We start from the raw sequence: 12,890 nt of genomic DNA, 5'->3' as shown, positions 1-12,890 counted from the left end.
TAGAGCTGGACTCCCAAGCCCAATGTCTCCCCACTAGACACTGAGCTCCTCAAAGAGCTGGGACAGCTTTGTCTTTCTTTGTATCCCTTGTGCTTAGCCCGGTGCCTGGCACACACTAGGCGCTTAATAAGTGCTTATTGTCTAACTGGGATTTTTGTCTCTCTTTGTATTCCCAGCACTTAGCACAGGGCCTTGTACATAGTGCTTAGTAAATGCTTGCTGACTTGGCCATTTACTGCACCACCATGCAGCTTTTTTCAATTTTAAAATGGGAATTAAACTATATCATAACTTCTTTAAAATGCCTTTTGGGGGATTGTGTGAATTTGCTTTTTTGGACATCCCCCCTCCCTTTTTGGAATCAGCCGTTGGGGTGCCTCCCCACCACCACCAGGTTGTGATGTTGAGGTTCCCTGCTTCCCCCTAAGGAGGGGCATCATTAACCCCAAAGGCCTTCCTGGGCTTCCCTAAAGCAGCATTGCTTAGGCCTGTCCTAATTCATAGAATGGCTTTTCTCTTTGATGAGTGGGCATTGTAATCTCAGGGTAAGGAATTCACAGAGGGCAGAGGATTTGCAGCAGCAGCAGCACAAGAAGAGGGGCGTGGAGACTGCAGGGGCGTCCTGGGGTCTGGGCTCAGGGGGCCTCTTGGAGGGGAAGGGCTTCTGGGAGCCTCCAAGAGGGGACAGAACTCTGCAGGCCTCCTAAGGACAGGCTCACAGGCCCTCCTGGGGGAGATGGTGCTTGGGGGCCTCCGGGAAGGCTCCAGGGGCTTCTGGCCCTGTGACTTCAGGGCCTCAGGCTCTCCCCCAGGAATGTCACAAGCCAAGTGCTTGTGGCAGTCGGTCACTCTTTCCTTCCTGACGGGTGGGGTTTCTTTCCTTACAGGATCAGCAAGTTTATGAAAGACAAAGAGCAGAGCTCTGTCCTCATCACCCTGCTCCTTCCTTTCCTGCACCGAAGCAGCATTGCCGAGGTAGGCACACATTTGGCATCATCCAAGTGAGATGGGGAAGGTGTGGTTGGACAGCAGTTTGTTTGAAAAAGATCTGGGGGCTTTAGTGGACTTCCAGAGCCATGAGTCAGCAGGGTCATAGGGCAGCCCAAAATGCTGCTGACCATGGGCTTGTGGCCAGTCCCCTCTGCTCTGCCCTGGTCAGACTACACTGATGAGCTGGGAAGGCAACCTCAGTGCAGAAAGGTTCAAGTTCGTGCCACTTGAGAGCTGGTTGGAAAAACTAGGGAGGCTTAGCCTTGAGAGAAGAGCTGGTGGTGGTGCTCGGATAGATGGACACATGGAGCCGTCCTCCACTGTGGAGGGACTGTCGTGTGAAGCGTGTCTCGTCATCCTGATGTCAGAAACACCTTCCTTTCAGTGGTGGCTGACCAGAGGGAGAGGAGGCTGCCTCAGGAAGCCAGGAGGCCAGGCCTCCCCTTTGGGGGAGTCGTATTTGGAAATACTGTTTTCCAGAGCTAAGGCCCAGCAAGCAGGCTGTGCCCTGAGCTTGGCATAACAACAATCCTTTGTGCTGTGGATGATCTCAACCTCTGGCAAAGTGTATTGCGCCAGCTGTTCACTCAGGACAGTTTTCCTGGCCATCCACTGACACTGTGGCAGTGAGAATTACTGAGGATCTAAGAAAGGGTGGCCACAACAGAGAGAGGTAGTTATCTTCTCTCTGATGACGAGGGCGTGTCTTTGGTGGCAAAGTCCAGTTTGTTGGGAAAACCTACTGTGGGACAACTGGAGGAGCGGGATGGGAAATCCTAACAGTTAACACTAATTGGACTGCCACATAACCGTAGGAGAAAGGATGGAGGGCTGGAGAAAACCTGACCGAACTAACAGCTTAAGCATCCTAAGAAAAGCAGTCAGCTGATTGCTAAGTTAGCCTGTGCTGTTGGTCTCAGCCTCTTTCCTGTCCTTGCCTTCCCTCATTGATCTTCTCTGGATACCATTTCATTCATCCCATTTGTGAATAAGTTAGTAAAGCAGGATTTGCCTTTAGCAACTGGATTTTGTTTAAAAAAAAAAAAACAAAAACAAAAAACAAAAAAAGGAAAACCCAGAAACTTCAGCTTAATTTTTAGAAATTGGACTTTGATCCTTGCTCTTACCACCAATAATAATAGCATGTACTTATGAATGCTTTAAGGTTTGCAAAGTGCTTTACAAATATTATTTTATCCTCACAGCAGTCCTGGGAAGTAGGTGCTATCATCATCTTCATTTTACAGATGAGATAACTGAGACAGTTTAAATGACTCGCCCAGGGTCACCCAGCTGGTATCTGAGGCTGGATTTGAACTCAGATCTTCCTAAATCCAGGGCCAGTGGTCTTTCCACATCCAGTGGTCTATCTAGCAAACTCAGTAGTGAAAGGATGAGAGATTAGCACTCAGAGGGACTTTAGAGGTCCTCCAGCTGAGCCCCTTCATCTGATAAATGAGGGACCTGAGGCCCAGAGGTTAGGGGACTTGTTCAAGGTCACACAGTTAGCATTGTGGTTGGGATTTGAACCCCGGTCCTCTAAGTCCAGATCTGGTGTTCTCTGTCTTGCACCACATCCTCTTGAAGGGATGAAAGGAACCTTCATGCTCATCACAATTAAATCCCCTTATTTTACACACATTAGAATGTAGTTACGTGTGGTAGTTTAAGTGAAGAAATTACTGCCAGATTTTATCCCAGGCTTGATTGTGATTTCTTTCCTTTTCATCTGTGAATTTTAAGTTTGTCAAACTATGAGTGCATATCCATATGGATGCACAGTAGAATGTAAGCTCCTGGAGGGCAAGGATTATTTCATTTTCTGATTTTGTGTCCCCAGTGTTGGACATTACAGTTAGATGCTTAGTAAATGTTTTTTTGATGTTGAATTTTTCTTTGTGGCAGGCTCTATGGAGGTGCTTGTAGATGAGGGTGGGTTCGTTTTAGGACAGTACTAATTATATGGAGTAAAAGGGGCTGTTTGAGAACATTTAAGGCAGAGCCAGGAAGCAATCCCCCTTTCCTCAAGTTATTTTCAGCTTAACTATTAACTGTTTACAACTATTTACTATTTACATTGCTTTTATTTTAGAAGTAAAGTTCATGTCTAAGCAGATGAAGTTTTTGAAGAAAAAACACTTCATTCTGTTCCTTTCTTCTCATAGATTCATAGCTCTTATTCGATCAGAAAATAATAGAAAGTGCTCATCCTTTTCCCCTACTAGAAGGAATCAGCCAATCCTTAAATTAATTTGAGAGGGAAAGACCCTTAGAGATCACCTCACCCATTCCTCTCATTTTTGCAGATAAGGATCCAGAGTCTTGGATCAATGCTGTGAGCTGCTCTAGGAAACGTAGTTGTGTAGTTATGATAAAGGCAGGTCTTTGGACAAAGTCTGGCCTTGTGTTTGCCCTGAAGGGAAGGAAAACACTGCACTAGATAAGACTGCACTTAATTTCAAAAATGGCAGTGGATTTTGTGGGTAATTAAAGTGCTGAGCATTTAAAAATAATTTGTAGAAACTATGATCAGAGGATAAACCACACATCTGGAGGAGAGAGAAATCAGGTTGCTATTTCCCATCACTCGGCCACCTCCTAGGCATCATTCTTCCCAATTCTGAACCCCTCTCCCTTTCCATCTTTTAGGACACTGAGATTGATATCCTGGTGACTGTACAGAACTTGTTAAAGAATTGTCACGACCCAACAAGTTTCCTGAAGCCTCTGTCACGGCTTTTCTCTGTCATTCAGAACAAAATGTCCCGACAGATGCTCTGTACAGTTTTTCAGGTAGGTACATGCAGTGTTTTAGCAGCAACTGACCTTTCATTTTGTAGAAAACTAATAGGATGTTTCAAGTACAACTTTTATTTTATCTCATCATCAGTCTCTCTGCTTTGTATAAGGACCTGGAAAGCAGTGATGGCCATGATTCAAACCCCCAAATTAGTCTGAATTCTCATTGATTTGGGTGGAATTGCAACCCATCCATACCCCTGTCCCTTTGGTGGGACTCTTTTGTTTGTGTCTTCCCATAAATTCATCCCCAGGGTCCACCTATGTTTGGGAATCCTCTTTTTCTCCCAAAGTCAGGGGAGAAAAATTTTCTGATACTTACGCAATCTAATTTCTCAACTTTTTTTTTTTTTATTTTAGACGCTTTCTGATTATGAGAGTGGATTAGAGTACATTACAGAAGTTGTCAAGGTATGAAAATAATTTATTCTTTTCCTTTGGAAATGCATATTTTTAAGCCTGTAGTTTGTACACTGCCTACTTCCAGGAAGATTTGATGTGGATAGGATTATGATGCCTAGTCGTTCCTGATAGGTCCCTGGGTTCATCGATGTGGGGCTCTCCCTCTGGGGATACAGGTTCTGTTCCTTTCCTATAACCATTTCCTAGAAAAATCTATTGGTCGGCCCTGAATTTAGCTAGGCTGCTCTTTAGCTGATGGTCATGTCTAGTCTGCCACCTTGCTCTCTTCTCCCAGATATTTCAGCTGGGTCAGGCCTGCCCGTGTATTTGCTCTCCTGGCATAGCCTGGCAAAGCTGAATGCCATCTCCACATCATGGGGAGACGTCAGAGGATGAGTGTGGTCAAGCCAAGGCCAGAATGCTGAGCGGTCATTTCTTTATGATTAAAAACCAATTCATGATTTCAATGACATTGTGCTTCCTGTAGCTGAATGCCTTTGACCAGAGACACCTGGACGACATCAACTTTGATGTTCGCTTGTCAGCCTTCCAGAAAATCACCTCTTACATCAAGGAGATGGAAACTGTAGACATCACCTACCTGGCCCCTGTAATGCACAATTGTTTCTACACGTTGCAGGTAAGTGGTTCTGGCAGAAGTGTGGTGGGTTATTTTAATTGGATTGTTGCTTCTGTGGTGATGGTCTTCTTGGTTGTTAAAGGCCATGACTCAACATACATGAAACACACACACACACACACACACACACATATACATAAAATTTTGAAGCCCTTTACATGAGGCACGGCCCTTGGGGCATGTATATTTGGGTAGGTGTGTCTAGCAGACATAAATAAGCGTTATCCTGTTGACACAAGTAAACAAACAGTTTTGAGACAGTCTGGTACGATGCAAAGAGCCCTGGGTGAAAATCCTCCTTTGGACATTTAGGACCCTTGTGACCTTTGTGGCCAAGAACTCTTTTTATCCTAGTTCATCAGAGACACACACACATACACACACACATTTTTTGGAAGACTGATGAAAAGATACATCTCATAGCACTTTCCGAGATTCACAGACATTGTCCGGTATGTCACCACCCTCCATTCTGTTTCTCCTGTCGGTCCGGTTGTCTGGGGTCTTTTCCCCCTGACGCTAGGGGGTGTGTAGGGGCTTCTGTGAGAGTTGAGTCTGTGTGTCCACGGTGACACGTAGTTATCTTTCGATGATGCCTGGTCCTGGTTCAGAATTCAGAGATCTCATGAGTCCTTGGAGTTAGTTAGTCCTTTCCTGTTGGAAAGGCGAGCTTCCTGTGGTCCTCGTTAGAGGGTCAGCCCAGCGTGCTTGCTCTGTGACTGACATTCACCCTCCTTCCCTCCTCAGCTGAAAGACATGGCCCTGAGTGACAGCGCCAGCCTGTGTTTGATGAGCATCATCCATCGGCTCGCGGCCCCGGACGTCAGCGAGGCGCAGTACCGGGAAGTCATTCAGCGCACCCTCTTGGAGACCCTGAGGAAAGGCCTGAAGAGTCCAACCGAGGTGAGAGAGCTCGCGTGCGCTGGCTCGGTGAAACTCGTCACAGTGTCAGTGGTTCAGGTTGCTTCATAAAGGTTTATGTGTGTAAATTAATTTCAGTGCATGAAGGACCCTCTTCCAGTCATTCCTCCTCTCCAGTGGTCGTAGTTCATGTCTATTCATCCTGCTGTCTGCCTTTTCCTCTGGGAGTTCTCTCAGAAGCCATTCCTGGTTTCCTGGTGTTCCTCCTGCTTGGCAGTCCCACAGCAGTGGAGCCTTCCCGTCCACGGGGCTGCCGTTTCTTTCTCCAGAACCCAGGGCTCGGGCACTTAGCTTGGGCACAGATCTTTGCTGCTGCTGTGAGAGAGTCTTTGACTAGTGCTCTCTTTGTGTGTGTGTGTGTTTGATGACACTTTCAGGGGCTGTTTCCAGCAATAGAATTATTGTAAATAAGTATGCCTTGTACCTTTTGCAGTTTATTCTGAGATTGCTCTCCAGAGAGATTTCCCCAAGTGGAAAATTCCCCCTGCATTAAATAAGTGCGCCCATTTGTTATCAGCCTCACCGGTGTTTGATGTCGTGGCATTGTTTTTGCCAGTGCTTGGTCGGGTGTCACCTGGTACCTCCACGTTGCTGTAATTTGTGTCTCTGATTATATTAGAGAGATCTTGAACGTTGTTTTAAGGGATTATCAGTAATTTGCATTCCTTTTAAAATTATCTGCTCATGCGCTTTGATCTTGTATCCATTGTGGATTGGGGTGGCAGTTACATCTCTATTTTAGACATCAAGGAGTTTTTTCTATTTTAAAAAGCAATTATATTTGTTTGTTTGTTTTTTTCCCTCCGATTTGATATTTGCAGAGTATCCAGCAGGAATACACAACTTTACTTTCCTGTTTAATTCAAACCTTTCCAAACCACCCAGAATTTAAAGACTTGGTTCAGCTTAGTGACTTCAATGATCCTGAAATGGACTTTTTTGAGAACATGAAGCACATTCAGGTAAGTACTGCCTCTGCTGTCCTTGGAATTCGCTTTGGCCATTCCTCCCCCATGAACACTGTAAGTGGTTCCCAAAGTCTAGGTGTCATTGGACCTCATCTTTATGATGTGTAGAGTAAGTACAGACAGCTGCTTCCGCTTGTCAGACTTTTTGGTAGTGTCATAGAGGCGGGATGGCCTAGGGACCAAGAGACCGCTTCGGCCACAGAGAGGCCTGGGTTCAAGTCCTACTTTGGACCCACAAAGGCTTTGTGACCCTGGGGAAGAAACATAACCTCAGGGACTGTTAACTAAAGAGCATGTGCATCTCTGTACCTGAAAAGGGACTTGTCATACCCGAGCCATCCCAGGTTTAGTCCAAAAAATAGAATTCATTTATATCACAGGAGATTTTTAAGGAATTTTTGCCGCACAACTTGCAGGGTTGGTAACACAAGAAATCTTATTCCCATTTTATACCTGATGGAACCAATTCAGAGAGGAGAAGAGTCTTGTCCAGAGTCATAAGCAGATATTAACAGTTATCTTACTTCTCTCACATGTTGTCTGAGAAACTCCCCAGGCTTCAGTTTCTTTATCTGTAAAAAGATGAGATGGCTTCTGGGGTCCCTTCTGGCCTCTCCATCTGTTCTCCCAGAAGCCCAAGTCAATGCATGTTGGACCTGAGTTCCCCATCTGTGAAAGATACCTTAGACACCACGGTCCCTGAGCTCCACCCCCCAGCTGCACATCTGTGTCCCTTTACAAGGATCTTGGGGCATCAGTGTTCCCTCTGAGCTCCCTCCCAGCGGCACATCTAGGCCCCGAGCACCCTGTTAGGGACATGCTCCACGGGCTGCGGGCTGCAGCATCCCAGGCTGGCACAGCAGAGGGTCTGGGTCTGAGGTCCTTGGGTGCACTCTTACAGAGAGGCGTCCTGAACAGCCTTCTCAGTATGGAAGAGGCCTCCCCCCCAGGATGGGAGTGGGAGAGTCCACCATGGGCACTCTTTTCCCTGTGAGTTTCTCACACATCTCATTTAGCTTCCAACATCTTTTTAGATCCATAGAAGGGCCAGAGCCTTGAAGAAACTAGGCAAGCGTCTGATGGAGGGCAAGATCGTTCTGTCTTCCAAGTCTCTCCAGAATTACATTATGCCCTATGCCACAACGCCAATTTTTGATGAGAAGATGCTTAAGGTAAGTGTTTATAAAGGAGAGAAAGCATCAATCTGAACCCACTGAGTGTTTCTGTAGCGGTCTGACACCTGTGATGAGCCACAGGCTGCGCTGGGTGTGGGGATGAAACAGAAGTGAAAGCCCACCCGAGGGGCTTATGTTTGAATGAGGGACCAGCATGTGTGAGTGGGTGTGTGGGTGGGTGTAGGTGCACGCGCGCGTGCAGGCACGCGCGCGCACACACACACACACACACACATACACGATGTTTATTATCTTCAGAGATGTGCCCAGGGTCACCTAACTGTTCTAAGAATTGAGGCTTCCCTCTGCTTCTGTGTAACACGTGAGGGTTGGACCCAACGATCCCAAAGGTCCTTCTAGTCCCCCTTGTAAGATCCTCTCACTGAGGTCTTTGGCTCTTTCTGCTGCCCCTCTGGACTCGGGCCTGGCAGTTGTTTGGTCATTGGTGGGGAGGCTTGAAGGAATACCAACGATGCATGGAGATTTTAGCCTGTTCTTTTTCTCTCAATTTTGGGTGCTTTTGTGGAGGGGGGGGTACCTTGTAGTTTGTAAGACTCACATTATCAGATGACATAAAATACGAGACAAAGTGGGGCAGCAGGAATAAAGATGAAAATAGTACAGATTCCTGAAGCTAGGGAATGTGAGGTGAAATCAGCATTTCGGAGCAGTATCCATGGAGATTGCCAACCTCCTAGGCTTTCGGCCTTGAGGGGTAGGTAGGGAAGGGTGTGTCTTGTATGAGTTGGAGCAGGCAATCTGGTGAACCCTATGGATGGCTTTTAATGATGTTTTAAATGCGGAAAACAAAGTACATTAGATTATAAAGAAAGCCAACTATAGTGAAATACAGTTATCAAAATATTTTGAAAAATAAGTTTGTGGACCTAGATCAAGGACCCCCAGACTAGAGGTTCCCCAGCTTCTTAGCTCTGTCATTTAAAATGTTGTAATTCTTTTATGAATATTTAAAAATAATTGATTGCCTGAATAAGCAAAGGGTAGCACCCTAGTATTTCAGGTATGCGAAAACAAATCAGTGTAATTAAGCTGATTGTGAGTGGTAAAGGAAGAGGAACAGCCCCAGACAGTACAGACCTTCTCTAGGTGACTGGGGGCGCTGGAGGGGGGCCAGATACCTTGGGCTTTCTTGCTCAGGGCCTGCTGCCTGTGGTCTGCCCAGGAGAGCAGTGAGAGACATCCTCCCCATGGCACTGGGGTCGTCCTCATTTCACATTGCAACGCCTCTGTATGACTGTACTTTAGATTCTTTCGTCTCTGGAGAGAGTTCATTCACACTACTCCTCAGTCGTTGAATGAACTGGGAAACTCAGAGATCTTGGCACAGTCCCCCCAGTATGTAGGCCTTTAGATTCTTTATTTAGCCTCATGCTTCTCTCTCCCACCTCTGTGCCTTTGCCCAGGCAGTCCCCACAGTCCTGGAATGTGCTCCCTCCCCACTTCTGTCTGTCTCCGAGAGTCCTTAGCTTCCCACAGGCCCTCCTCCATGGCCACCACCTGCTTCAGGTCTTGGCTGACCCATCGAGCTGTTGGTGCTGCTCCCTCCCTCCTCAGATTATCTCCTACTCCCTTATCTATGTATCTTGTGTCCCCCAAGAGAATGGAAGCTCCCTGAAGGCAAGAATGTTTATCATTGTTTGTCTTTCTGTGCTGTTCCCTGTGCGTAGTAGGTGCTTAATAAATGATTATTAATTGAGCCAACTCTTTTCTTGTTTTGTAGCATGAAAACATAACAACAGCTTCCATGGAGCTTATTGGAGCTATCTGCAGGCACCTTTCCTGGCCGGGATACATGTATTACTTGAAATATTTCATTCACATTTTACACACAGGACAGATCAATCAGAAGTTGGGTGTCAGGTATGGTCGCCCTTGTTTCCATTCCTCAAACCCATTTTTTAGAGTCTTTCACTGACATCTTTTAGTAACTGAAAGTTGTTATTTGGGATTACAATAATCAGTGTGCATTATGCATATTTAAGTCAAATAGAAATAAACCCAATAAAGTTTAAAATTCTACCCTCGCCTCTTGATAGTGTGTGTTTAAAACAACCAAGTAACGTTAATTAAGCTCACGGTCCTACTTATTTCTCTTTTTTGATAGTTTGTTAGTCACAGTATTAGAAGCTTTCCACTTTGACCGTGAAACTCTCGAGAAACAAATGGAAAAAATTCAGAATGAAGAAAGTAAGTTTTTTCCTTTCACAACTTTTTAACCAAATTTCCATGTTTTTTGTAATTTACTACTGTGTGTTGATCACTTATTCAGTTCCACAAACGTTTATGGATGGCTTGTTCTGTGCCAGGCTTTGGATACAAAGACAGTAACAAAAACTGGTGCCTGCCCTCAGGAGCTTACATTCCATATTGTTCGTCATTTTCAGTTGTGTCGGACTCTTCATGCCCCGTTTGGGGTTTTCATGGCAAAGATATTAGAGTCATTTGACATTTCCTTCTCCAGCTCATTTCATTATTGTTATTATTATTAACAACAATAAAACAATTACTATAGTGACATTAAGCAGGAATTAGGCAATTGGTTCTAAATTTAAATCAGAGAGGTATATACGTATGCATGTAAGTGGTTATGGCTTTCCTATTAGTCTTAGAGAATTCACACTTTCTTTTGTATGTTTGTTTGTTTGTTTGTTTTAGGCAATTGGGGTTAAGTGACTTGCCCAGGGTCACACAGCTAGTAAATGTCAAGTCTTTGGTCTGAGGTTGGATTTGAACTCAGGTCCTCTTGACTTCAGGGCTGATGTTCTATCCACCGCGCCACCTAGCTGCCCTAGAATTCACACTTTTTAAAACAAAATTAATACCTTTATATTAATTCACCAGTTGGACGGTCAGCTAGGTAGTGCAGTGGGTAGGGTGCTAGGTTGGGCCTGGAGTCAGGAAGACTCGTCTTCTTGTGTTCAAATCCAGCCTTAGACACTTACTGGCTGTGTGACCCTGGGCAAGTCACTTAACCCTGTCTGCCTCAGTTTCCTCACCTGTGAAATGAGCTGGAGGAGGAAATGGCAAATGACTCCAGTGTCTTTGCCAAGAAAACCCCAAATGGGGTCATGGAGAGTCAGGCACAACTGAAATGACTGAATAACATTCCATGTTAAAGGAGATCAAACTAGTCTGTCACTGTTCCATCTTGTTGGTCCTTGTGGTCAAGAAGGGCATTAAAGAGGTTAAAAATTGGCTAAAATTGGCTTGTTTTTTTGGCATCTCACTCATGGGGAAAGGTTGGTTTCAATTAATGAAATGAAATATCAAGAAGTGCAGTTTCATTGATTTTAAAAGAATCCTAGGCCTGGGGTTCTGATCCTGGCTGTATCCCTCACTAGCTATGTGACCTGGTGTGCGATAGTGTCTTCTTGTCTCTGGGTCTTAAGTTTCCCCTCTTTCAGAAGAGGGCAGTGAGGTGAGCCAGGCATCCTCCAGCTCTAACAGTCTGTCCTTCTAAGTAAAAATGACTGAGAAGCCTGAACAAGTGTGTTCAATCAGCCAGATTGCTTTGTCATTGAGAGCCAGCTAGATGGGAGGTGGACAGAACGTACGCCTTGTCCTGTGCTGTGGCAGGACCCTGGATTGCGCCAGGGCACCTCGATGCCCAAAGGCGGCATGGTGGTCCCATGGGAAGAATACTGGGGTTTGATTACGGGCAAGTCCTTTCAGTGAATCTCAGTTTCCTCACCTGCAATAATGCTTCTCATGTCTGCCTTCCAAAGTTGTTAGTAGGATCAAATGAGGTAAAAAATATATATGTAAACCCTTGGCAAATCTGAAAAGCACTATAAAATGTTTCTTCCTCTTCTTGTTTTTATTATCAGTATTATTTATATACTGAGTGAAATCATTTGCTTACCTGAAACGATGTTTTCTTTGCTTACTGTTTACTGATTGTCTAATGTCAGGAAGCAGTGGGGTGTAGCGGAAAGAGCCCCAGCTGTGGAGTCCGAGCATCAGGGCTCAGTCACTCAAGACAAGTCACCCCCATCCCACCGGGTCTCAGTTTTCTCATCTGTAAAATGAGGAGGTTGGATTAAATGACCACTGAGACCTCTTCCAGCCCTCAAATCTGTGATCCTATGAATCCTAGCTTTTACTGATTGTTGGCCGTAGGCCAGTTATTTAAATCCTTAACCCTCGTTTTCCTCACCTTTCAGTGGGGATAATGATAATAGCACCTTCTTCCTGGGGTTGTGAGGGCCAAGTGAGGTCATAGGGGACGTGAATACTTTGACAGCCTTAAAGCATGGTGTAAGTGTTACTAGTAGGGTGATGATCACTGGAATTATTGTCAGGGATTTTCAAGCTGAAGACGACCTTAGAAATGGTCTAATCTGATCATTTTGCAAATGAGACTGAGGTTCCAAGAATGTAAGCGACCTACCCCAAAGCACACATGTCAGTAAGCTGGGATTCAAACCCAGACTGTCTGACTCCTAATCTATGACCCTCTCCACTGCACCATTGCTGCCCCTCCTGCTTTATTATAGAAGTTGCTGCAACTCTTGAGATTCGGCGGTTATACAAATATTTGGGAGTTTTAGCTAATTTTTTCATGCCCCTAAGGAAGTTCCTGTTGGGCTGTTATATTATTCTCATTATTATATGGCTCAGGGAGACAATACCCCTCATTGTGGTGGTAGGAAGAGTCCCCCAAAGGGACATGCTTCTTGCCTGGGCCCGTGAATGCTGGCCCTGGGAGTCAGGCTGGAGAGGCATCATTCTTCTGCTTGTGTTGGGACATGTTTTCATTGCCCTCCTGTGAGATCACCTGAATTCAAAGTAATGAGCCTGAGAGGCGGAAGGAAAGGTTGTGGTCATCTGGAGGCTGGGGAGGTTTTAGTAAGAAGGACCTTGGGTATTTCCTTGCTGTGGGACTGTGGGGCAAGTCACTTCACCTCTGTGGGTCTCAGTTTCCTCATCTGTAGAATGAGATGCATGTCCTCTGAGGCTCCTGTCCAGCTCTGT

At 45.5% G+C, this 12,890-nt stretch overlaps 1 protein-coding gene across 3 annotated transcripts in view; it reads left to right on the top strand.

Annotated features, from left to right (window-relative positions):
• UTP20 (UTP20 small subunit processome component) overlaps positions 1 to 12,890 on the top strand; it is a 107,626-nt gene that overhangs the window by 70,365 nt on the left and 24,371 nt on the right. For all 3 annotated transcript variants that reach the window (XM_027855762.1, XM_027855761.1, XM_027855763.1), the window contains exons 32-40: positions 888 to 975; positions 3,640 to 3,783; positions 4,150 to 4,200; positions 4,679 to 4,831; positions 5,579 to 5,734; positions 6,574 to 6,714; positions 7,755 to 7,892; positions 9,637 to 9,776; positions 10,021 to 10,103. In XM_027855762.1, coding sequence (XP_027711563.1) covers positions 888 to 975; positions 3,640 to 3,783; positions 4,150 to 4,200; positions 4,679 to 4,831; positions 5,579 to 5,734; positions 6,574 to 6,714; positions 7,755 to 7,892; positions 9,637 to 9,776; positions 10,021 to 10,103 — 1,094 coding nt within the window. The remainder of the gene's footprint in view (positions 1 to 887; positions 976 to 3,639; positions 3,784 to 4,149; positions 4,201 to 4,678; positions 4,832 to 5,578; positions 5,735 to 6,573; positions 6,715 to 7,754; positions 7,893 to 9,636; positions 9,777 to 10,020; positions 10,104 to 12,890) is intronic.

This window comes from Vombatus ursinus, unplaced genomic scaffold (assembly GCF_900497805.2).
Source record: "Vombatus ursinus unplaced genomic scaffold, bare-nosed wombat genome assembly UNPS02011334.1, whole genome shotgun sequence".
In the NCBI taxonomy this organism is placed as follows: Eukaryota; Metazoa; Chordata; class Mammalia; order Diprotodontia; family Vombatidae; genus Vombatus; species Vombatus ursinus.
Note: the sequence above shows the minus strand (reverse complement) of the source record. Positions and strands in the feature narration are given on the sequence as shown.